Source organism: Triturus cristatus, chromosome 11 (assembly GCF_964204655.1).
Source record: "Triturus cristatus chromosome 11, aTriCri1.1, whole genome shotgun sequence".
Taxonomy (NCBI): Eukaryota; Metazoa; Chordata; class Amphibia; order Caudata; family Salamandridae; genus Triturus; species Triturus cristatus.
In genome coordinates this window covers 874176568-874203845 of record NC_140594.1, presented here as the reverse complement: position 1 = coordinate 874203845, position 27278 = coordinate 874176568, and the positions used below count along the sequence as shown (strand labels likewise).

General features: G+C 45.9%; 1 protein-coding gene across 2 annotated transcripts in view; it reads left to right on the top strand.

Moving 5' to 3' along the window:
• MFSD1 (major facilitator superfamily domain containing 1) overlaps positions 1-27278 on the top strand; it is a 166860-nt gene that overhangs the window by 107927 nt on the left and 31655 nt on the right. For both annotated transcript variants that reach the window (XM_085634734.1, XM_085634735.1), the window contains exons 12-13: positions 5663-5760; positions 6097-6209. In XM_085634734.1, the coding sequence (XP_085490860.1) occupies positions 5663-5760; positions 6097-6209 (211 nt within the window). The remainder of the gene's footprint in view (positions 1-5662; positions 5761-6096; positions 6210-27278) is intronic.

Sequence of the window (27278 nt, the reverse complement as noted above, 5' to 3'; positions counted from 1 at the left end):
CTCCCCTGGAGGCCCCGTATTACCCTGCCCATATTATGTTCATAGAAGGTGTCTTTCTCTGTAGTCACCCAAATCCCAAGGTATCTCATGGGATTTAGTTCCCACGGGAGTTCCAGCTCCAAGGGCTGGGGAGCAACCTCTGTCCGTCCTAATGGAAACAACTGTGATTTCTGTTTATTAATACGTAACCCAGACGCTTCCCCAAACCTCCCCAATGTATTAAGCAACATTGGCATTGATCAGGAAGGGTGGCGCAGATAAACCAAGGCATAGCCTGCGTAGAGGGACACTATATGTTCGGTTTGGCCTTTTTTGATGCTGTGATCCTGTAGCTCCACCTGGAGCGAACACGCCAACAGCTCCATTGTGAAGGCAAATAACAGGGGGGATAGAGGGCACCCCTGTCGCGTGCCCCTCTGGAGTAGTATTGCCTCTGATACGAACCGGCCAGTTATTGCAAAGTGTTGTGCACATTGTTTTTCTGCAAATAAATTGTTCTCAGTGGAAGGGTGATGCAGTGTTTTGAGTTGTCTTTTAGCCTGACACATGTGCTGCTCATCGTATTAAAATATAGTTATTGTATAGTAATCCCCAAATACTTGTATTGTTTCACAAATCTTGCACATAAGTGCCTACTCTGTGCTTTGAAGAAGTCTACTTAGAAGCGGCTGGAGTAGATGCCGGTTTCACCTCTTGAACTTAAATTTACTTTCAGAGATAAGGAGACGGGGTAGTTTTAGTGTGGCAATATGTAGAGTAAGGTCATTTTGTTAAATGAGGTGTTTTGGGGAGTTTAACGTTTTGAAGATGGATAGACAAGTTATAAAAAGAAACAACTGTTTCTGAAGAATGCAAATCAGCAGAACAATTCTATTTGGGTCAGAAATAATGACATATTTGTATATATACTTCAAATATGACAAACCTGTCTGTATCTTAATTACAAATGTTTCCAGATTTGTGTTGTTCAGATGAACCATTGTTTCTTGCTATAATTAATCTTACACATGTTCCCTTCAGTTAGACAGGGTAGCCCTTGTGCATGTTAAAATGGGTAGACTAGTGACTGCAGCCAATTTAGTGGCCCCTGGTTTGAGCAGCTTGGCAATTTGGGAGGCAGACCTGGCCAGCTTGGTTCCATTGGCATTCAACCTTTGCTTTTGTAGTTTAGTATGTCCACTCTGGTGCAGATGGCATTTACTTGCGAGGGCTTAGCTGTAAATTACCATTTCTTGCTGATGACCTTTTCACAATATCTTAATGGATGCATCACGCTGATCCCAAACCTACATGCAAAACATTTAGTATATAAAAACAATGTGCATTAAAGAAAGTGGGCTACACGTAGAAAGGTTAGAATGGATAGAAAGCTGAAGGCTGCTTAGCATCTTAATATTGTACAGATAGATGGGTGGTGAATTTGCATCCGCCTATGTAACTACAAACCATCCAGAATGCTTATATATAATTTTGCATTACCTATGTATTTGCTGTTTCTCATACTGTTCTAACTTTATCAGATCCATTTCCTCCTTCGTGTGACAGGTCATTCTTGCTTTCATGGCAGTTCAGAGCATTACCCCTTCTCGGTAATTGTAAATTAATTTCTGCTGGTTGCTTCTCATTCAGCCAGGCAAATAAAGTCTCAATTTAGTTGAGGTCTGCCTTATTTACTGAGTTTTATTTATTTATGCTGTTTTGTAGGACCTTTGTCACATGTTGCCCCTCTAAAGTCTTGTTCTCAAATAGCTTCATCATCATGTGAGAAAGTCTAATAGTAGATTTGATTACAACACTACTTCTGGCCCTACTTTGTCTCTGACGCATTGGGCAGAAATGATTGCTGAATGGAAAATGGATGGGAAGCCATTGTTAGAATTTGGTAGAGAAGGCTTAAGTCACTTTCTTTGCAGTTATAGATTAGGTCGAATCAAAAGTGAGTACTTGAAGTGCCCTTGATTGTGTACTGCATTATTGTCAAATGTGTCATTTCCATGTTCCATTTATGCACCGTGTAGGGTTTGAATCAGATTTGCCCTTTATTAAAACTCCACAATGTTTTGATAATTTGTAGAAGGGAGATGCATCTCTTTTGGATATTTGTATTGCTGTACAAAGTGCCAGTCAGTCAGAAATGAATTAATTTTGCCAACACAATGATGGCTTAAAAAGTATTCTACAAATATATAAATTTCCATTATTATTATAAGTTAAAATTAGTTATATTACGACAAAATTGTTAAAAGAATAAAATCACGTTAAACCATAATTCCTATTATACAAATGATGGTAATTCATAAATGTACACACAGTTCTTGTGCAATTCAATGGCATTAATTTGCAAGTTGAATAACAGATTGGGAATTTAATCTTCTTCTCTACAATGCAGATGAGAGAAATGATGCCAAAGAAAAACATGTAAAGGGATCAGACAATAACTGTAGATGATATAAAGCCACATGACACTGGTTAAAATTCATTTTTCGGATGAGGGGGACAATACATTTTCCTTTCTTCACCATTGAATTTACAAAAAAACAAAGTGTAGATCAACTGGATCCTATCCTGCCCCTCTGGTAGAACCCAGAGGGGCATACTCCCCCCCCCCCCCCCCTCCAAACCCACAGAGATCAACTGCAGAGTACCCCAAGGATCATTGCTCTGTCCCACGCTCTTCAACATCTACATGGCCCCCCTGGCCGCCATCGTCCGACAGCATGGTCTCAGCATTGTATCCTACGCCGACGACACCCAGCTCATCCTCTCTCTCACAAAGAATCCCGAGAACACCAGGCTCTGCTTCCAGGAAGGAACGAAGGACGTCGCAGCCTGGATGAAGGACAGCTGCCTGAAGCTCAACTCCGAGAAAACTGAGGTCCTCATCCTCGGACCCTCCACCTCCGCCTGGGACACCTGGTGGCCCGCCGCCCTTGGGAGTCCACCTACCCATACAGACCACGCACGAAACCTCGGCATCATCTTCGACTCCTCCCTCTCCATGACCCGCCAGATCAACGCCGTCGTTCCACCAGTTTCAACTGCCTGCGCATCCTCTGCAAGATCTTCAAATGGACTCCCCCCCCCCCCCCCCCCCCCCCCGAATGCAGAAAGACCGTCACCCACACACTCATAACCAGCAGACTGGACTACGGCAACGCCCTCTACGCCAGAATCAACAGAACTCTCCTACACAAACTCCAAACCATCCAGAACTCTGCAGCCAGACTCGTCCTCGGGACTCCGCGTCACAAACACATGACCCAACACCAACGAGACCTCCATCGGCTCCCTGTCGAGAAGAGGGTTACTTTCAAACTCCTCACCCATGCCTACAAATCCCTCCACAACATCGGACCCGAATACCTTAACGAGAGTCTCTTTCCACGTACCCAGGAGAAACCTCCGCTCCGCCGACCTCCCCCTGGCAGAGATCCCCGCATCCGCAGAAAGCGAGCAGGTGGGAGAGCCTTCTCCTACAACGCAGCCAAGACCTGAAACGAGCTCCCACTGAACATCAAACTCTCCCCGACCCTGCACATTTTCAGGAAGGACCTCAAGACCTGGCTTTTCGACTGATCGGGAACTGCACCCCCCCCCCCCCCCCCCCCCCCCCCAAGCGCCTTGAGACCCTAATGGGTGAGTAGTGCGCTTTATAAACCCCTGATTGATTGATTGATAGATCATTCTAAGCAGATCGATTGTCATAAGCACAAGGTGGCGGTTCGTACATCACATACGTTTTCAAAGGGAGACCCAACATCAAGGGAATATAATTTAAACAGAATCTCACTAAAATATATCTATGTTGTAAATTTGTGACAAACAATAAATAAGTTAAGTTCACATCAATTGACATTATACTCAGGACATCGTAATATGCTCTGACTGTTGACAGCTTAAGGTTGGAATCCTGCCTCCTTGCCTGTAAGTTGGTCAGTAGGTGGATTTTCAGCTCTTTGTTAGAGATAGACCAACACGTAGTTGGATCTACAAAAAGATGATGTAACCCAACTGTCTTGAGGGTGGATTCAACGTATTTTAACCAGCTGATATTATTCACACCCTCTAGCTTCAGAGCATCACTTATGACCTCCTTGGTCAGTGAGTCTCCTTACGCCAAACCAAATCAGAATGAGTGCAATACAGAATTTGTCATAAATATAGGGTACTCTCAGCTCTGTATGACAGTTAAAGTTAGAGCATGACGGAGGCAGGGAGGCCAAGTTTTTCAGAAATGCGTCTTCTGTGCGTTGCAGTTTAGAAGAATCTGTGATGCCCCAGACAGCTGCCCCATAGGTGGCAGCCGATACAGTTTTTGCTTCATAAACCTTCTTTATCACTTCGATGGGTTTGGAGCCGATTTGTTTGGCAAATTTAAAGAGAGCCCCAATATTTTTTTCCATCTGTAAACCCCTATTAGAAACCATGCTTCGCCAATGGTTGTGTCGATCAAACATGACCCCCAAATAGTTAAAAGTCCACAACAGCTAGTTTCCCCCTTCAGTATGAATTTGTGGCTGTTTCTGTTGTTTTGGCCCTGCAACAAGAACAAAAGACTTAGAATAATTGATTTTCATGTCCAGATTATTCATAAAATTCGTATATTCCGTTTCAAGTCTAAGCAGCGCAATACTAGTACGTGCCAAAATCACTGCGTCGTCCACGTAAATGAGTATCGGTACTTGTGTTGAATTAATGTAAGGGACATCTGCAGTGGAGCCTAATGCTGTACAAAGTGCACTTTGTGTGATACGATCCTTCCTGTGATTGTGTCCCCATTTGTGTACAGTCTGATGCTCTTCACAGGCATTCCTCAACAATTTTGTGTCAGGAGTTTCCTCTCTGATATCAGCATAATGTCTTGTTAAGTATTTCTTCCTTTCACCTCCGTACACAACTATTTCGTTGATTAGCTTGAGTCCAACATGTGGGAGCCTCCCTGGCTGTATCACAAATCATGGGTAGACTCCTTTTTATTTTCATTTGAGATATTGTTAGGCAGCGTCAATGGTTCTTTCATGTCTTTGTTTCCAAGAGGCTTTAAAGGGAATCTGCAACGTTTGTCTATCCTATGGTCCTTAGTACCAGTCTTTTTTCTGTATTTTGTCCTGTGTATGTGTGTGTTCGCATATATGAGTGTGTGTGTCGAATGGCCAAAAATGTACATTAGTTGGCCATCTGTGGTCAAGGGTTAGGGTTTGAAGTGCTGTAGAAAAGCAACACTCTTGGTATCATAGGATGTTGGAACACAGTGAAAAGAAAGGGTTTAGAGAGGCTATGACCATGATCACATATCAAAAGACAAACTGTTGAATTGTGGCATTATATACCCTGATACTGCAGAAGAGTGTGTGTTCTTTAAAATCCTACATATTATCTTCACCCATGATTTGCTGACGTAATTTTATAGCTGACTATTAAATGAGCTTCTCTCCACACTTTCTTCCACGTGGTTCCGCAATTTATGCAAAGATAAACTAGACTATGAATATTTCTTCCAAACCTCAAGAATCTGATTTTATCATAATTTTTGATATTCTGAAATGTTCACAAATTGTCATTGGTAAAGACTCTAAAAATGTGCAATTGCCACATGTATTTACTATGTATAGTGGCAATGAGAATATAATGAACTTATAATGTTTATAATTTCTTTGAACAGGTGTTTCTAGGAATATCCTATTCACTACTTGCCTGTGCGTTATGGCCAATGGTGGCTTTTGTTGTACCTGAACATCAGCTTGGAACAGCTTATGGCTTGTAAGTTGATACACCCCCCTCCCTTTACACATTTAGAATTAGCAGTAAAAAACATTGTATGTCCTACTTTAAAGAGCAGATTACCATAACTATATATAGCATGTCCTCTACTAGAACAGCCTATGCACAATTTTGACAAAATGGAACCTTTGCTGTACATTATCTGCATAACAACCTAAATTGGCATTTTGTTGCATGTTCCCCAACTCTGCATTTTAACTGTTGACACAGAAACCTTTATTTATGATGAAAGGACATACACATCTTTGAATCTGCTGAAGGTTTGAAAAGTATGAGGTGGCTGAGGGATGAACTTATGGCAACTTCTCTTTGCAGCATGCAGTCTATCCAGAATCTTGGGCTTGCAATTGTTGCAATAGCAGCTGGGGCCATTTTGGATGCTCGAGGGTACTTGTTTCTGGAAGTCTTCTTCATTGCCTGCATGTGTTGTAAGTATTTAACATCTACATTTCAGCTTTCTAAGGTTGTGAGTGTTTAGCTGTAGTTGTGGTCAGTAACTTATCTACAGGGTAATGCATGCACCACATGTTCAAGTCGGAAATCATACTTGCATTCACACAAAAAAACTGTTAAAAATTGAGTTATGTTTCTTTTCAAAAGCATAAAACCGCTGAAATTTGCCAGATATGTTTGAGCGCGCACAACATATGTAATAACTCAGCCATCGGCCACTTAACTGTTTTGTGTATCTAGGGCTTTGTCAAATAAGTGTTTTGTGCATGTTATGTTGAATGGTGTGTGTGTTCATAAACCTAACTGGTGATTTTCAGTGGGTTTACACGTGTGGGCCTGGAACATAACTCTGTTTTTAATTGTGGAATTATTTAAATTAATTTCATTTTCTTTAATGGTTTACTTAATTTGCAACCTCTGCTGTGCATGGCTTTCTGCCCAGTGGACGCAAGGTGTGGGCAGAGGCCATGCCCTGCACTCAACCTGCCATGTACGCCTAGCTCCTGCAGCACACAGCAGTCTGTCATGGGAAGAGGCATTTGGATGACCAACATGCAGTAGGCGGTTCTCAGTGGGTGCTGAGCAGATGGCCTGGCCTGCGGTGAAGAGGGGGCCACCAAATAATTTGCTGTTAAAAATGTTTTTTAATTGCTCAGTGAATGTGCACGTGTTAATTCAAAGACTGCTGTTTGTGTGTGTCTGAGACGCACGGTTGGGAGGGTTGTGTGCAGTGCTTAATTTCAGTTGGTGAATTACTCATTCATTATACATTAAACATGACTTTATACCAGCTGCCCAAGCCATTATTATAGCTTAGGGGGACCTGGAATAGTCTGAATTGTCACACTTGTAGGAGTGTGATTGTTATTAGTTCTGTTGGTACTGTTATTGGCAGCACTGGCTAAGGCAATGGGTGGTATAAGCTGCAGTGGCCTCCTAATGAGGGCCCTGTTGTGTATATATGGTTGTATGATGTTTTCACTGACAAAACAAAGGTTGCTGGAGGTTATAGTTGGGCTTACATTTCACTCATACAAAACCATGTAAATTCAGCTGTTGTAGTTACCTGAGCTATCTATAACTTACGCCCCTGCAATGAATGCACTGCTTATGACCTCACGTATCATCACTCATGACCTGTTCAGTGACATCACTGATTATATCACTCATGACATCATCCACAGAACCACTCGCACACCCACTGATATCCCACACAACCACTCATACACCTACACCACCATTCACATACCCATACAACTATTGACAAACCCACTCAGCCATCCATAGAGCCACTAACACACCCACTCACTAACTCAGTCATGCAGCCACTCACCCAACCATCCAACCAGTCACGCACCCATACAGATACTCACATACCCATCCAGATCACGTACTCGTACATATACTATCACATGTACTTAGACACTGAGACAACCGCATACCCTCCCATTCAACCTCTCACACTCACTCAGCCATAGACCCATTCACACACCGATAAAGCCTCTTATGTACCCTCACACTCCCCTATACAGACAGTCATGCACCTGCTCACACAACCAGTTACATACCCTTTCACACCTCCCTACAACCACTCACACACCCATTCGCTGACTCTTACACCCATTCACATAGACATTCACTCTCTTATACAGGCACTCTCACTCAGTCACTCACCTATTTCCTAACTATAACATCCCTGTAGCCTTTGTTTTTACAGTGAATTTCTAAGGTTTTTCAAAAAAATCCATCTCTGTAACCTGTAATGTTTTACAGTGGATGTTTAGGCACCTGTGTGGATCTGTTTGTGGGAGTATGAGTGGATTTCTGAGTGGGAGTGTGAATGTGTCCGTGGATGTCGGATGTGGTCTCAGTGCATGAGTGGGTTTGTGAGTGATGTGGAAACCTCTAAGGGTTTGTCACTGGTTGTGTCAGAGCCTGTGTTTGTAAGAATGGAGGTGCAAGTAGTGCTTTGGATTTTTGGGTGGGTATGTTAGTGAGTTTATGGGTATATGAGTGGGTGTCTGAGTCATGCTATTGTTTTTGCGCTTTACCAGACTTAGAATATATTTAATTGACAGAATCATGGTCTCTCCTATTACAAGGAGATGTCAGTATAAAACTGATTCATCACACTCACTAAAGTTCAGATTTTACTCTAATGTATTTATGATGTATTAATTTCTGTTAAGGAAGTCAGACCTTTTTAGGTCGAGCCTAGCGTTGCAGCGCGCAGTCGCTGCTCGCTCTGCGAGGCATGCAGTAGTAGAGTATGGTGTGTAAGCCTCGACTACTCTCCTCCCATATTTTTCATTGGCTCCCGTCATTGTCTTTGATAAATGCTGGCTTTCGATTCATTATGAGGCTTGTTAGTCCCGCCCTGTCTCCATTTGGTACTGCCCATAAGGACTGAACCTTTTACTTTGTTCATTACATAGTTTGCTTTAGTTAGTCTGTGAGCACTATTTTCCTTAATGAATAATGTGGGGCAATGGCGACGCTTTAATTTGCAGCACGCCCACACAGCATTCGCGGGACAGTGGCCGGCGTTACTTGTATGCGGAGCATGCGATGCGCGATTTTACTTGGATAGTGGCTACCAGCCTCCCCCAGCACTCTCGAGACATTGCCGGGCGCTACTTGTATGCAGAGCGCACACCCGCTTTCATGATAGTAGATAATGACGTATAAGTTATCAAAGCTCTGGTTGGCTTGGAGCATGCAGTCTGCGGGTTACGTGCAACTTGCTGGAGTTGTGTGTTCACTTAACGTTAGTGGCTTCTGAATGCCTCATCCGACACCGATTTGTATACAAGTGCTCCTCGGGTGGCTAAACACAGCCCCCTCCGATGTGGCCCTCGGTGACTCACCAGACAAAACCTTTGGCCCCTTGGAAATTTTTGCGAGTGCCCATGTTCTACATGGACTAGAAGCAAGGGGAGGACTGTCCAGGCAGACAGGACATTCACACTGCAGACAGTTCTTTCTAAGAAACAGCCACAAGAAAGACCTTCAAACTGGTTGCTAAAGGGATAATCGGCTGTAGGGGTGCTGGATTTCCTTGGGTGGTAAACACTGCTTGGGTCTCTGCGCCTCACTACAAGCTGTAGTGTCACTGGAGGGAATTCCGCTCTGAGGCGAGGAGGGAAATGACCATGAACTGAATATTTTCATCGGGGTTTCTGGTAACTCTTAAGGAACCTCAACAAATGCCATGACACTGACAGTAAAAGGGAGCAGTGGGTTAACGTGCCAGCTGTCTTTTACGTGCAAATGACCAGCATGTGACTGACTCTGTGCCAGCTACACTGGCCTTTTAGGATACCAGCCAGCCGAGACTCCCCCCTCTTCTAAGAGCCTTCCCCACCCACCAAGTGCCCCCTTCCTTTTGTATCAATACACTTTTTGTCACACCTGTGTCTGACCGCAGCCCTTAAGTGGTTGTTGATGCAACAAGGCTTTGGGGGCAGAGGAAGGGTGGTGGTGGTGGGAGGGGCACATCTGCAAGGAAAGAATGAGGAATTGGCATCCAGGGGAAGCGCTAATCTCACTGCTTCACACCTGTGCACTGAAGTACCACACCCAAATCGTTTAGCTCCCAGAGCCTGGCCTTCAAAGCACCGCCTCACAGACTCGTCCACATTCCTGACTTCCTCTGAGTTAATTGACTGCCCGTTATGTGCTATAAAGCAGGGGGGGGCGCTGATCATGGAGTAACTGACTCAATTTTATTTGTCTGTATGGGCCTCTCATATTTGTATGATTATCTGTATTTAATGACCCACACACATCTCTTTAGCCGACTCAATAACCTCCTGAGTCAACTCTTCATCCGAGGGTATCCCCCACTCGCCATCCTCTGTGGGAAAACTAACCAATTTATTTATAAAAAGACAAGTGGGCTGGGACTGGAAGGATACGCATTCTGCGCTATTGGTCCTGTGACTTGTTTTCAACTTTAACAATTTAAAGTTTGCCTGTGACAGGTGCCATCTTTCTCTCTCCTCGCTATTCTCCGACACGTTTCATCTGGAATAGAGTCGCATATTACCTTATGCTCAGCGGGAAGGTGACCTCTCCTTGCCTTCTTACCGGCTTCTGCTGTCAACTTTACCTCTGTACCCACCTATGATCACGGTTTACATCCTAGCTTACTTTATTTTTCTTCTAATGAGGTCACTCAGTTTCCATTTGACCAACATTTTGTGCTGTGCACTTTATGCCTGTAACTACAACACTTCATATAAAAGTGATCTATAGGAAATAGGTCTTCAGAACCACTTATTCTAATATTGCTGTGTTAGTTGATACTTCGGAAATGTGTAAGTTTCTACTTGAGAGCACGACGCCCACCCCTGATAAAGAGATTAATCTGTAGTTACTTTAGAATACAAGGCTATTTGCACAAAAAATGAGGTAGTCAAATTCTTGTCGTCTCATACAATTCTTATGATACATACAAAATTCAGCGCTCCGTCAATGGTAGTAAGCGCTATATAAATGCAATTTAAGCAATAGAAAGAAGAAAGACTGATCATTCAATATATGAAAAATAGGTCACGGAGCTCTGATAATGATTAATATATTTATTATTGGTTCCTCAGAACTGAGAAACAACCCCAAACGCGCGTTTCGCCTCGTTGTGACAGGCAGGGGCCTTTTCAAGTCTCTGATCCTGCAAGATGGTAGAACAAGCATTTGCAATGCAATAGGTCTCGTATTTGTGCGAGTTTGAGCAATTGGCATTGTATATAACAATGCCTTTTATTTATTTTTTCGTCTTTAAAACATAAATAAAAGGCGTTGTCATTTACAATGCAAATAGCTTAAACTCGCAAATGTAAATGTAAATGTCATGGTACTTATAGAGCGCACTGTCACCAGACGGCCACCTTGCGGTGTAGCCTATCGGTTTCCTGGCGCTGACACTCATACCGCTGTGGAACCCCTCCTGGCTTTCCCTGTGAAGTGTCCACTCCTGGGCACCCCCAGGGTGAAGCCAGGCATCCTTAGCGCTGTTGGGGCCGGTGTGGAGGCTAAGCAAGCTATTGCCCAGAGTTGCAGCGTGGGGCCCATGATTAGAATAGGCACCGAGGCGAGAATAGACATGTCCGAGGAAATTGAGCCCGAGCCCCGCCGAGGCGGGAATCGAACCCTGGTCCCTGGCCAGAACTCTGCATCCGGGTCTGCCGCTCTAACGATTGAGCCACACTCCTCCACAATGCAAGACCTATTACATTGCAAATGCTTGTTTATCAATATGGATTTTTAGAGGGAACGTTATTGGTTTCTGTTCTCAGCCTGAGAAGATGGATAGTTTCCATTTTTAGGTTGAGCTAAGGCAGCGCATGCGCTGCTTCAAAGCATGCAGTATTGGAGTATGGCTTTGAAGCCCCGCCCACTCTTAGGCCATATTTTTAATTGGCTTGTGTCATTGTCCTCCATAAATGCTGGCTTACGAGTCGTTATTAGGCTTGTTAGTCCCTCCTTGGTACCACCTTGTCTGCATTTGTTACCTCCCATAACGACTGGCCCTTTTACTTGTCTTTTTACATGGTCTGCTTTATCTTGGCTGTGAGCGCTATTTTGTTTAATGATTTGCCCCTATTCCATCCACTACGTCGCAGCAAGCCGCCCGCTTTTATTTTATATACTAATTTCTGTCCGCTTTTACTATAGCGACTGTGTTTCTTTCTTATTTCTTTTTTTTTAGCAGCGCGGTCCACTTTGAGTATATCGGCCGTGCTTATTTATTTATTTATCTGTTTACTAGCGCCCTTGTAGCGCTTTCACATTCATGGAGGCCGCACTCCTTTCTTTAGACAAGTCACATCTATAGAAAGGTGCACAGCCGCTATTAAAGTGAAAGCACAGCATGGGTGCTTTTACAAAAAAAAAAAATCTGTTTCAACTTGACAAACAAATGTTTTTTTTGTCAAAGCGCCCATGCCGCAGTTTCACTTAATGTCAGCCATGCCCCTTTCTTTAGACGCAACATGTCTAAAGAAAGGGGTGCGGCCTCCATGAATGTGAAAGCGCCATATGGGCGCTAGTATTTGCAACACAAAAGGTCTCGCATCCACCAGAGTTTAAGCTATTGCATTGCCTGTAGCCCAAACTCTTGTAAGCGCGAGACCTATTGTATTGCAAATGCTTGTTCTAAAGTGGAGCTTTACCTGGGACACATGCTACGTTTGTAAATGACTCGTGTAGAGGTTTAATTTGTCTAAAATGCACGAGTACTTGAATGGAATCTCATTTTTAGGTCTTGCTGAGTCAGCGCGCATGCGCTGCTCGGAGAGACTTTAGTAAGGGCTTTAAAAAATGCTACCGCCAGCTACAGCTTGCAGTGCATGTGCGCGGGCGTGCGCTTCAGCAGAGGCGCCACCCGCGCACATGCACTGCAAGCTGTGGGCGGCAGTAGCATTTTTAGCTTGCTAATCGCGGCACCGGTTCTTTACTTTTAACATTAAAAGTAAAGCGCGTGTGCCGCGATTATAGCAAAAGTAAAGAAATAGAAACAAACATCTATTTCTTTACTTTTGCTATAATCGCGGCACCCGCGCTTTACTTTTAATGTTAAAAGTAAAGCACCGGTGCCGCGAAAAGAAGTGCACATCAGTGGGAGGGTTAGTAGGCCACGCGCTGCCTCAGTTTCAGCTTTTATTTCATGTGTATTCGTTTCGCAATGGGTTGCTTTTTAACACAAAAAAAATGAATCAAAACTATGCATGCCACCTCTAGACGAAGACATTTTTTATTTCTTTACTTTTTATTAACTTTATACTTGTAATGTCTATTGTATATGTTAGCTACAAAAATAAATTAATTTAAAACAGAAAAGGTTTGTCAAGACCAGCCCAAATGACATTGTTAGTCTTTGCTGGGAATTAGAATATACAAGCTCAGAGTACAAAAACAAGAGATATTCTGGCTTGTAAACAGAAATCCATATATGCAGGTAAACAACTGAATGGTTGCAACTGTAATTTACTCCACAACATTTAAGCAGATGTCCAAACCCCCCTATGCAAGCAATCGAATACTCTAGAACAGTAGAAACCATTGGTAAATGGACAACTTGAATATCCACCGGGGCCACTTCCTGCAGGCCCGCAGCAGTTCTTCCTTACCCCCAACTCGGTTGCTGTAAGATAGATTAACTCTTCTTTCCCCAGAGCGTTGTAGGCCTCACTAAACTAATAAAACCACACCGAGGTCCAGAAACAGCCAATGGAGATGACGTCAGCTTGTCTTCTTGACACAAGCTAGCTCGTGGCATTGATTGCCTGTCCATGGCACACGATTCAGCAAATATTTATTGTACCTTTTTGGGATGAAAGGATGAGTTTCCGTCTCCCTCCCAACACCCAAGCCTCGGCAAGCGCCGCTCCCAACACCTTTTAAAAGGGAAGCGAGGGAGCAACTGGCTGCTGCTTAACAACCTGTTGGGACTTCATTAGCGGAGAGATGTAAAGAGAGCGGCAGGGACTGACAGGGAACAACTGGGGACGAGAGGGCACGCAGCGTCAGACCCAGGGGGATGAAAGGGCAGCAGAGGCCGGGTCATAAAGGGTGAAGATGGTAGGGGGCGCCCTTCAACACTGTCATTACCCTGACTTGTTGTTGCTCCCCCCCCTTGACCCTGTTCTTCGTCTACTTTCCCTGCTGCCCGAATGGCCACCTTAACCCTCCCCAACCAGTTTTCCTTCCCGCTTATGTATTATGGCCTCTAGGAACGTGGTCGTTCAGACAGTACTCTGCCGGTTCTACTACAACCTGCCCCTGCCTGGCTTGTCATCTCCCTCCTGGGCCCTCTTCCGATGAGCCCTTCACACTGCAACAGTAGCTATGGTTACTCACGTCCCTGCGCCAACGTGTCGGTGCATTCTGGAATCTATAGCTTTTAGTTTGCTCCACGCAAGGGGCTGTTGCATCTGAAACAGGTGTGCTGAAGAAAAGCCACGGCTTGGAAAAACTGCGCCTCCTGCCATGGAGTCGTATGACACATCTAGTCAAATCAGACACAAAAGTAATTTCTCTACATTTTACCTATTGGATTAGCTGGGCCTTGCCGTCTTTTGATTGACTGAATGCAGGCCATCTGCACAAAGGGTGACGTTTTCTGAGAGCTGCCGTACAAAGCCGAAAACATTAACTACATCACCTGCATCTTCACTCGGACAAGACTAAGGGTGGACAAAATTAAACCTTTGTCCCAAAGTCTTGAATCTTTGCCCTCCGAAAGGAAAGGTGACGTTTTAATTTCACCCACCACTAGAGTTGTGTGGCTGAAGATGCAGGCTGTTTTCTGTGGTCTCTGTCGGCAGTGGTATGTGTGAGGAGTGTGTTTTACACTTCGAGAGCATTGGTGTGATATGTATGTGTCTTTAGTTCTTTGGTGTGTGTCTGAGAGTGCTGTGAGGTCTGCATCATGCATTCTGTCGCCGCTCCTTCGTACATCTTGAAATGATAACAGCCAGAGCACACTGCATCCTTTCTGTAGCTGTCAGCCACCATTGAAACTCCATTTCTGCCTTAATTCAGGCCTGAGCAAGTCGCTAGGAGTCCCAGAAACACGGCAAGACATGTCCCCTTTCCTTCCCGCCCCCCGAAAATCCCCTCTTTAATCAGCAGCCTGAGGCAAGTGTAGTCGTATGGACGCTCATTAGAAATCACAATGATGCCAGCTGTATGTTCTTATCAAAAGCAATGAGGAGAAAAGCATACATTAAATGTTCAGTTTTAAGGCGTTGTCTATATTTGTTTACATGTGTTTGAAGGAGACCAGGTTGGGGTGTGGGTTTGGTGTGCTAGATCGGAGCTGGGAAACGCAAACTGTGACAGCCTGCAATGAAACGATGCTCGTTTTTGTCAAAATATAGGTAGCAGCGGCAACTGCGAACTGAGGAGCGAAGTTTGCGTCAACTGCAAGAGAATAGGTATCGAATTCCACAGGGAAGGAGTGAACGAAAAGGACATTCACTCCTAGCGGGGAATAGTGCCGAGTTTTCTAGCCCACCCTGAGAGTGCCATCAGATCATGGCCTGCTAGGGTATTACCTGCTGCCTGGTAAGGGGGTGTTCATTGCCACAAGTGCCACCCCACTGTGGGTTTGCAAAAGCCATTTTAGTGCCTAGAGGCATTTGTAGGAAGAACAAGATGCACTAGCTTCGTCTACCTTTGGTTCTGCCCTGTAAACTGCGCATCGATAGGGACAGTGGGGCATCCACCTTGGGAGTGCGCTTTCACCCTTGTGGGCTTGGCACCCTGCTGAGAGCTTTAAGTGGCGGGTACTGTCCAGTTCTGAGGAGCCCCATTCTTCTTTAACGCGAAAGGGAGAGTGCCGGCACTTGTCACCACTACTACAATACATCTAATGGGAGAGTATCCGAACTTCTAAGGCGGAAACAAGCGCTCAGGGATACTGAGTGCTTGCTCTTTAATATTAGCATTCATCACTCAGCAGTCTGTCAGCTGTCAACGAGCAAAGGCCCAGGACATGACAGTATTCCGGCTGATCTATTTGTTTCAGAACCTCATGTCTGGGCACCCTTCCTCACCTAGGCATAGCCAATAGGTATCGCTTTTGGGACCTTATAAGTATTTAGTTATGCAACTGTTGCATGGCTAAACACTTATAAGGTCACAAAGGCGAGACCTATTGGCTATGCCAATGCTTGTTTGAAGAGGAGTTTACTGATTTCTGAAAATTGTGTACTCCTCTGTGTTACCTTGAACTGGGAAATTACGTAATATTTTGGTATTGTGAAATGTCTACTGCACATTATATACTACACTTTCATAATGGACCACTCATTTATGTATTTCTCTGTGCAGCTCCTTCTCATTTTTTTCAGTGGATTATTAACTGTTTTCTTTTTCAATATTTTTTTTAATTGTTGTGAATTTGTTGCGACTTATTGCAATACATATGTTCTGGTATCTTTGAAAAGTTGAGAAGACCACGTGTTTTTCAAAAGGTATAGAAGTCATATCTACACATATTGTAATTAATGTTTGACAATAGCTAGTTACTAACCTAGTATTTAAGCCCCTGTTTTTGTAATAATTTTTAATGGCAAGCACTTTAATTGTATTTCCCATTTTGGCGATGACGGCGGTCGTCGCGATGACCTCGGTATTTGAGAAGATCATGTGACCTGGAAACAAAGAGTTATCCTTGGAGGAGACTGTTTTCATTAATCTTCAAAGGAAGTCCCCACCCATTTCTCTGTTCGGGAATCTTTAGTACATTTTTGGATCATTCATTGGAGCTGCCCTGTGCTTTTTGTACTGCACTCTAATTAGAGCTTTTGCATTGTGATTTTTGTATCTTCAAAATGACAACAGGAGGTAGTGAGGAGCAGGAGGTGGAACTTGAAGACTCTGGTGATGAAGGGCCTGCATCGGAAAAGCTGAGTATTGCATGGGGATATTTTACTATCCCCTCTGGAGAGTCGAAGAGTGTTGCAAATATTCTAAAATGCGGTTTGGGACAAGACCCTCTCAAAGGGTACCAGCAAAATATTGCTGTGGTACAACTGTAATGTTTTATCATTTGAAGACTTAACATCACAACAGTTTGAAGAGGGCACCGAAGGAGAGAGATGGTTAGGGACCATCTACATCTTCAGCTGCACCATCTGTTCCTGGGGAAAGAGTGCCTAATGAAGTAGAAACGCATCTTCCCCAAATTGCCCCTGAGTTAAGGCGTGTTGGCACACATTTCCTTGAATGCAGCACTATTCTCACTCTTAGTGAGCAGTCTCTTAATTCCATCCTTGAAGTTGCAAGGCAACATTCTTGTTATATTTTTCCCATTTATCCCAGATTTTGCATTGTTATTGTGTTTGTTGCAATTTTTTCTCACCTTCGTTGCCAGTTTGATTGATAAAAAAAATACAAAAGATACAAAATGTTAGAAAATCGAATAAAGGAACCCCACAGTTCCACAACAAAGAAACAAATTCTTGTCAAACTGCCTTTTATAATTAAAAAAAAGATGAATTGTGGGTTAGTGAGTGAGTGTATGAGTGTCTGTATGAGTGTGTGAGTATCTTTGAGTGTGTGAGTATCTTTGAGTGTGTGAGTATCTTTGAGTGTGTGAGTATCTTTGAGTGTGTGAGTATCTTTGGGTGTGTGAGTATCTTTGGGTGTGTGAGTATCTTTGGGTGTGTGAGTATCTTTGGGTGTGTGAGTATCTTTGGGTGTGTGAGTATCTTTGGGTGTGTGAGTATCTTTGGGTGCGTGAGTGGCGGTATGGGTGCGTGAGTGGCGGTATGGGTGCGTGAGTGGCGGTATGGGTGAGGAGCTGTGCTAGTGAGTGAATAGTTGTGTGAGTGGCTGTATGGGTGAGAGTACCTGTGTGAGTGCCTGTATGGGTTAGTAAGAGGGTGTGTGAGTAACTATATAGGTGAGTGGATGTGAGTAGTTGTGTAAGTGAGAGACTACATGAGTGGCTGTATGGGTGTGTAAGTAGATGTATAGGTGAGCCAGTGGCTGTATGGGTGAGAGAGTACCTGTGTCAGTGGGTGTACGGGGTGTGTGAGTAGTAGTGTGTGTGCCTGTATGGGTGAGAGGGTGTGTGAGTAACTATATGTAAGTGAGTGGATGTGAGTAGTTGTGTAAGTGAGAGACTACATGAGTAGATGTATGGGTGAGTGGGTGCTAGTGTCAATGGCTATATTGGTGATTGAATGGCTGTGTTAGTAGCTGTATGGTTGTGTGAGTAGCTATATGGGTACGGGCGTACCTGTGTCAGTGGCTGTATGGGTGAAGGAGAGGGTGTGCGAGTAGCTGTATGGGTGAGTGAGTGCCAGTAGGTGTATTGGTGAGTGAGTGCTAGTGTCAGTGGCTGTATGGTTGAGTGGGTGGCTCTGTGAGTAGCTGTATGGGTGACTGGTTGTGTGTGTGGCTGTATGGGTGAGCGTACCTATCAGGGGGTATATGGGTGAGTGAGAGGGTAAGTGAGTGTCTGTATGGGTGAGTAAGTAGCTGTGTGGGTAGCTGCATGGGTGAGTTAGTGGCAGTGTGAGGGGGATGTATGGGATCTATGAATAACTAGGTGAGTAAGTGAGGGTGTGTGAGAGGGTGCATTAGTGACTGGGTAAGTGATTAGGAGTATGAGTCTCTGAGTGGGTATGTGAGTCAGTGTGTAAGTGTTTGAGTGGATACCTGAGTCTGAGTGGGTCTTTAAATGGGTGCATGAGTATCTTTGGGGGTCTGTGAGTGGTAGAGTGAGTGTGAGTGGCCGCACATGTCTGAGTGGGTCTGTCTGTGGGGGAATGAGTCTCTGCCTAGGTCTGTGACTGGGTGCATTAGTCTCTTACTTGGTCTGTGAGTAGCTCCATAAATGTCTGGATCAGAGAGTCTGCTTGTAAGTGTCTTACAGGGTCTAGGAGTTGGCGCACAAGTCTCTGAGTGGGTTTGTGAGTGAGAGCATGAGTGTCTGTATGGGTCTGTGATAGTGCATGAGAATATTGGTGAGTGCATGAGTGTCTGAGTGGGTCTGTGAGTGAATGCATCAGTGTCTGAGTGGATGCATGATTCTGTGAGTAGGAGTACGAGTCTGAGTAGGTCTGTGCAAGGGTGCATGAGTGAGTGCATCTGTCAGTGAGAGAGTCGGTCCCGGAGTGGATCTGTGAGTGGATGCATTTGTCTCTTACTGGTTCTGTGAGTGGGTGCGTGAGAATATGAATAGGTCTGTGAGTGGGTGCATGAGTGGGTCTGAGAGTGGGTATCAATTTCTGAGTGGGTCTGTGAGTGGGCTCATGAGTCTCTGTGTCTGAGAGTGCATTTGAGTGTCTGAGTGGTTTTCTAAGTGGGAGTAGGAGTGTCTCAGTGGGTGTAGGAGTATGTTCATCAGTGTCTCAGTGCAACTGTGTGGGAGCGTCCGTCTCCGAGTAGGGGTATGTGTTTCCAAGTGAGGCTGAAAGTGGGTGTATGAACATATTTTGTAAATTTTTCCACTGATCTTCACAAAGTTGTCGCCACGTATATTTGTAAATTTCTTGCGTCATTACCACGCTGACTTTCATGGCCAATCCACGAACATTGTGAATGGAAAAAGACCTGTTTTTTGACATATACTCCTAAAGGGTTCCTCAAACACCCCTATATTGCTCTCATGGGGTCACACCTGACCTCGTATGCCACTTTCAGACATTTGGTTTGAGCCCCTGGGACTGTTCCAGTGAGGTGAAATGGCAGCCGCAACTCTCTGCTCAGGTTGCAGCCAGTCAATCATGGCATTCCTGTTGGCGGGCACATTCGCAATTTATCGCGGAATCGTTGCGAATCAGCTGCAAGCGTAGATATTAAAATTTGAATTTCCTTTAATGTCTCGCAAAGTACTGAATGGATTGATTTACACCAAATACCAATAAGCACAATTTGCATAACCAAATCTACCTTTCTGCCAAATTCGGTGTAATTCCATTCAGCAGTTCGGGCTGTAGTAGTGTTTAAAACTCCTATAGGAATTGACATGGGAAACGCACTTTTTTTTTTACTTCCCCTTTTTCTTGACCCACGCTTGTCAGATCACCCCTTAACTTTCCATGCATAACAAGAATCACCGGTACACTTCTTTGGGGAAACTTTTGTGAAGATTCATCAAATGGCGCCACACTTATAGGCAAGTCAAAAAATGCTTTTCTTTGGAAACATGGTCCTAAGCACTGGTCATGTGTGCTTCCAGGTTTAAAACCAGCATTGGCAAAGCCAATAGGTCTCGCCTGTGCAAGAGCTGTTGGCTTTGCCAACCTGCTTTAGCCATGTTGTACACCAGGGTGGCTGCTATAAAGGAGAGAGATGTGGAGTGTTATTAAATGGAGCAGAGTGGCGTAGAGTTGAGTGTAGTGGAGTGTGGTTTCATGGACCTGCGTGGAGTGAGCAGAATGTCAGAGTGGAAGAGCATAGAGGGGAGTAGAGTGGAGTGGCATTGAGTGTTGTGGAGTGGTGTATAGGGTGTTTCATAGAGTGTAATTGCGTAGTTTGGAGTAGATTGTCATGGAGTGGCATAGAGTTGAGTTGTGTAGGAGAATGGAATGGCATAGAGTTTTGTGGAGTGTCGTCGAGTAGTGTGTCATAGACTAGAGTGGTGTAAAGTGGCATGGAGGGAGTTGCGCAGAGTGTCATGGAATGGAGTAGTGTTGTAGAGTGGCATAGAGTGGCATAGAGAGGAGTAGAGTGTCATAAAGTGGAGTATCCTAGAGTGTAGTGTTACTGAGTGGCCTAGAGTGAAGTGGTTAAAGTATAGTGGTGATGAGTAGACTGGTGTAGAGTCCATTTCTTTTCATTAAAGCGATGTAAAGTGCGATGACATAGAGTAGAGTGGCATAGAGTGCAGTGGTGTAGAGTGCAGTAGTGTATAATAGATTAGAGTGGAGTGATGCAGAGTGCAGGGGCGTAAAGTGGCATAGAGTTGAGTGGTGCAAAAGAATGATGGATTTAACCCAGATCTCTTTACTGGGGGAGAATTTGTTTAATTTGTTCTGCATTCCGTCCATCAATTGTGTGTCTTTTGCTTTCTCGCCCTAAGTGCGCCGGGTATGCCTAGACGTAGGTCCCGGGCTCACTGTGCTACTGAAATCAAGCTATCCTGGCTGAAGAGGGGTGAAACCCAGAAACCGGTCCTAGGATGCTTGTTTCCGGTCCAGGGAGGACCTGGCTTGGCAGTTCGGGCTGGACTGTTCCCATGAGGCACAGGGTCAAGACTGATTTGCATATGGCCAGGTCTAAACTGGGGTGGCATGGTGAGCAAAAGAATGATGGATTTAACCCAGATCTCTTGACTGGGGGTGAATGTTTTGATTTGTTCTGCATTCCGTCCATCAATTGTGTGTCTTTTGGAGTGCAGCAGCATAGAGTAGATTGGTGCAGAGTAGGATAGAGTGACGTAGAGTGCAGTGACGTAGAACACAATGGTGTAGAGTGGTGTGCAGTGGCGTAGAGTGTAGAGGTGCAGAGTACAGTGGCTTTGAGTTCAGTCTTGCAGAGTACAGAGGCGTAGAGTACTGTAGTGCAGAGTAGAATAGAGAGGCGTAGATTGCAGTTACATAGAGCATAATGGTGTTGAGTGGTGTAGCGTGCAGTAGAGTATCGTGCAGTGGCAGAGAGTGCAGTCTTTCAGGGTATAGTGTCAGAGTAGAGTGGTGCAGAGTAGTTAGCATAGAGTGCATTGATTTACAGGGGGGAGTGGTATGAAACAAGGTGTTCGAGGCATATGAGCTGCAGATTGTACACTTAGCATAGGTCGCCATCTGGTGTTGGGCCCGGATGTTTGCAGTTTGTTTTTCTTCTTGGACCGTCTTTGGAAGTCACGAGTTTGGTGACTCCTCCTTCGGTCCGTACTGCGCATGGGCTTCGGCTCCATCCTCAGATTGTTTTTTTCCGCCATCGGGCTCGGATGTGATCCTTCGTACTCCGGCTTCGAACTTCTACGGTTCCAGCCTCGACGGAAAATCCTCGATTCTTCGAGTTCCTTCATCATCTTCATCTCTCGAAGCGGCACTTTTTCCATCCCGTACATCGACACCGGCCTTCGGGCCCTCCGCGACTCCGGTCCCGGCCGATGGAAAGGACTCCGTTTAAAAAGTGCCCAAAATGTGGGTCTAAATTTCCCCACACCGACCTCCATCAGGTGTGTAACCTTTGCCTCTCTCCGGAACACGAGGCTCGAGACTGCCCCGCCTGCAAGTCTTTTCGATCGAAGAAAACGATCCGGGATCGAAAGGCTCGACGCACCATGGCGCACTCATCCTCGACAGTTCCACCGGACATCTTCGGAGACGACGCCGAAGCTTCGGGGCAGACACACACCGAACTGGGAGAAGACATCGTCAGCGCTTCCGAGGCCGACGACTCCGACCTGGAGGACGTAACACCAGGACAGCGGGCCGTGAGTACAATGCCCCCTCCCAGCCCCGCACCGAAAACCAAAGAGACTCCGGTTACTCCCTCGCCTGCCGGCCTGGGCAAAACCAAAACCAAAGCCTCGATCACCCCACCTTCGGGCCCGGTGTCGAAGCACTCAAAGTCTCACGGCAGCTCGGGATCGAGCCAGCCGACGCCCGGTGCCGATAAACACCACTCGGCACCGAAGCCTGCAAAATCCAGCTCGACTCCGAAACCACCGGTGCCGAAGCCTGGACACTCGGCGCCGACCAAACACAAACAGAAATCGGTCGGCACCGACGCTCCGGCGCCGAAACAGCATTCGACGCCGAAACACACGGAGACCTCCAAAAAGCAGGGCGTACACAGAACATCGAAACCTCCGGTTCCGAAATCGCCGGTGCCGACAGACGACTCGGCGCCATTGGCTCTGTTTACACCAGACCCTTTACAAAAGACTTTGTCCAGAGATCCAAAGACTGGCCTTTTGACTGTGATTACTAAGAAGCGTCGCCTTGAGGCTCCGGCTCCTCCTCCTCCACCCAAAAAGAGGGACTCAGCTACTTCTCCCCTTAGAGTACCCTCCCCACTGCCACCCCCCCTCCCACCACCACCCCCTCCACCTTTACCTCACTACGATCCGGCCCCATCCCCAGACCCGGATGACGGGGACCCGGATAATGACCCAGGGGACGCCCCAATGGATCCCACTCCACCAGGGACCCCAGATCCATGGGAGGATTATAATAACCCTGATGTACCCAATGTACCTCAAGACGACCTATACCCATCAAGGCCGTCTCCTCCAGAGGACTCTTTAGGGTTTCACCATTTAGTGCAGAGAGCAGCACACTACCATGGGGTGGACATGCACACGGAACCAGTGGAAGAAGACTTCCTACTGGATACATTTGATTTACAAGATCGTTCCACTGCTATTTTACCCATGCTTAAGGGTGTCACCACGCACGCTACAGAGGTATTCAAAGACCCTGTCAGAGCCAGAGTACTAAACCCTAGAATAGAGAAGAAGTACAAGGCGGCACCCACAGACCCTGCATACATCAAGGGCCCTGCTCCTCTAGATTCCCTAGTTGTCTCCACAGCTAGAAAGAGGGCTAACTCCCAATCTTCAGGAGATGCCCCACCACCAGACAAGGAATCTAAACTTCTGGACGCGTCTGGTAAACGCACCGCCTACCAGGCTGCAAACATGTGGCGCATTGCAAATACACAAGCACTGCTTGCGCGATATGATAGAGCACACTATGATGAATTAGAGGCTCTTATGCAGCACCTTCCAGAGAAATACAAACGCCAAGCTCATGACCTGATACAGGAGGGCAAACTAATCACAAACACCTCCATTAAGTGTGCCCTCGATGCAGCAGACACTGCTTCTAGAGCCATAAACACCAGTGTCCTGCTTCGACGCCATGCCTGGCTCAGGATATCAGGGTTCAAGCCTGAGGTCCAGACATCAATACTTAATCACACCTTTGACCAACAAACACTCTTTGGCCCAAAGGTAGACGAAGCGCTCGAAAAAATGAAGAAAGATACAGACACAGCGAAGTCTATGGGAGCGCTCCAGACCCAAGCCTCTAAGCGTTCCTTTCGACGCTCGTCCTTTCGTGGCACAGGTAGAGGCTCCTCCACCGATAATGCCTCTACCTCCTACAAATCCCCTCCTCAAAATACCTTTTCAAAGGGCAACCAAAGAGGTGGTTACAGAGGCAACAACAATAAGGGCAGGGGCAAAACCAACAATACCCGTTCTGCCACCCCACCCGCACAATGACTCCCCTTCGCTCCCCCCAGACCATTCCACTCCGGTCGGGGGCAGACTACAAGATTTTATCCACGTATGGGAGTCCATAACATCGGACAAATGGGTGACCCAAATCATTCGGTCAGGGTACTGCCTCGAGCTAACATCTACCCCACCCAATATCCCACCAAGGCACCGTCCAATGTCCCAAGAGCATTCCACACTGCTCAAACAAGAGGTACTCTCGCTCCTCCAGAAACACGCCATAGAGCAGGTACCCGACAATCAACGAAATCTAGGGGTCTACTCCCTATATTTCTTAATCCCAAAGAAAGACGAGACCCTCAGACCCATTCTGGATCTCCGGCCTCTAAATGCCTACATACATTCAGACCACTTTCACATGGTCACCTTACAACAAGTCCTCCCACTCCTCTGCCAGGGAGACTTTCTCACAACACTGGATCTGAAAGACGCGTACTTTCACATTCCAATACACCCCTCTCACAGAAAATACCTCAGGTTCGTGGTGGACGGGCAACATTACCAATTCAAGGTTCTCCCCTTCGGGGTCACCACTGCACCACGGGTGTTTACCAAATGCCTAGCAGTAGTAGCAGCACACCTCAGACGTCAACATGTTCACGTCTTCCCTTACTTAGACGACTGGCTCATAAAAGCCGCGTCCTACCACCAATGCGTGCAACATACAAACAGCACCATCCAACTGCTTCATCAGCTAGGCTTCACGGTGAACTACCAAAAGTCCCACCTCATACCATCTCACACAAAGCAATATCTCGGGGCCACCATAGACACCTCAAAAGGTATTGCCTATCCAAACTCAGCCAGAATCACAAGCATTCTAGCCTTACGCAAAATATTCCTTCCTCAACACTCTCTACCAGCAAGAGTGTTTATGAAGCTCATAGGGATGATGGCGTCTTGCATCTTCATAGTGCCCCATGCAAGACTCCACATGCGTCCACTTCAGGAGTGCCTAGCACAACAATGGAACCAGGCCCAGGGTCAGCTGACGGATCTGGTGTTGGTGGACGGCCGCACACATCACTCTCTGCAGTGGTGGAACACCACAAACCTTTCCAAGGGACGGCCGTTCCTGGACCCGGTTCCCCAAGTGACTCTAACAGCGGACGCATCGCTCTCCGGCTGGGGAGCGCACCTCTTACACCTCACAATGCAAGGTCTATGGACGCCACAGCAAAAAACGCTCCACATCAACCATCTGGAGCTTTTGGCGATCTTTCTAGCCCTAAAATCTTTCCAAAAGCAGATTTCAGGCAAAGCAGTCCTCATTCGCACAGACAACATGACTGCGATGTATTATATACAGAAACAGGGGGGGACACACTCTCCCCAGCTCTCCCGCTTAGCCCAGAGCATATGGAGATGGGCAATTCCCCAAAACATTTTTCTCCTGGCACAACATGTTCCAGGCGTACAAAACACCATAGCAGATCTGCTCAGCAGACAGACTCAACAACTACACGAATGGGAACTGCATCCACAAGTTCTTCACCCATTCTTCCGACAGTGGGGGCATCCTCAAATAGACCTCTTCGCCACCCACGAAAACAAAAAATGCCCAAGCTTCGCCGCCAGATACCCACACCCATTGTCCAAGGGCAATGCGATATGGATGAACTGGTCAGGCAGATTTGCATACGCCTTTCCACCTCTCCCACTAATTCCATTAGTGGTCAGGAAACTACAACAGCACTCCCTCACACTCATTCTGGTAGCTCCGACGTGGGCCAGACAGCCGTGGTACACCACGCTACTACAACTATCAGTGGTACCACATCAAAAACTGCACCTTTCCCCATGCCTCCTAACCCAGAACCATGGAGAAATCAGGCACCCGGACCCAGCTCAGCTCAACCTGGCGATCTGGCTCCTGAAATCTTAGAATTCGGGTACCTTAACCTTCCCCCTGATTGCATGAACATCATCATGGAAGCCAGACGTCCTACCACTAGAGCATGCTATGCCGCAAAGTGGAAAAGATTTGTAATGTACTGCCGTAACAATACAATCAACCCTCTAGATGCATCCATACAACACATCATATGCTATCTGCTCCATCTTCACAGGTGTAACCTGGCGTATTCATCCATACGCCTACACCTAGCAGCGATCGCTGCCTATCTACAAAACAGACAGCATTTGTCACTCTTCAGAGTGCCCGCTATTAAAGCCTTCATGGAAGGCCTCAAACGAGTAATTCCTCCCAGGGCACCACCCTCCCCTGTATGGAATCTAAATTTGGTCCTTACACGACTAATGGGTCCGCCCTTCGAACCAATGCACAAATGTGAGCTACAATTTCTCACCTGGAAAACAGCTTTCCTTGTAGCTATCACTTCCCTTAGAAGGGTTGGTGAAATACAAGCGTTCACCATACAAGAACCTTACATACAAATGCATCACAGCAAGGTCATACTTCGAACTAATCCGAAGTTCCTGCCCAAAGTCATTACCCCCTTCCACCTCAATCAATCAGTGGAATTACCTGTCTTCTTTTCGCAAACCCAATCTGTTGCGGAAAGGGCCTTACACACACTAGATGTGAAAAGAGCGTTGTTATATTACATACAAAGAACGCAACCCTTCAGGAAGACCAAACAGTTGTTCGTTTCCTTTTCTCCACCACATAAAGGCAACCCCATCTCAAAATCAGGGATAGCTAGGTGGATTGTAAAATGCATACAAATTTGCTATCAGAAGGCAAAGAGAACATTATCTGTTCCCCCTAAAGCCCACTCTACAAGAAAGTTAGGGGCTTCTATGGCTTTTCTAGGGAATATACCCTTAGATGACATATGCAAGGCAGCCACATGGTCTACACCGCACACATTCACAAAACACTACTGTGTAGATGTGCATTCCCAGCAGCAAGCTAGGGTGGGCCAGGCTGTACTAAAAACACTCTTTCAAACAGCTGCAACGGATACCGGTGGTCGCCGCTAAGGTTGGGTACTGCTATATAATCTATGCTAAGTGTACAATCTGCAGCTCATATGCCTCGAACGGAATATGCTACTTACCAGTATGCATCTGTTCTTGGCATGTAGAGCTGCAGAGTTGTACACGCCCACCCGCCTCCCCGGCTACCTGTATCCGTTCCAGTCCATCTTATTTAGATACAACACACATGGGTTTCTCACTGTTATTACTACGCTCCATCATTTCCCTGTTGGCGAAAAACAATCTGAGGATGGAGCCGAAGCCCATGCGCAGTACGGACCGAAGGAGGAGTCACCAAACTCGTGACTTCCAAAGACGGTCCAAGAAGAAAAACAAACTGCAAACATCCGGGCCCAACACCAGATGGCGACCTATGCTAAGTGTACAA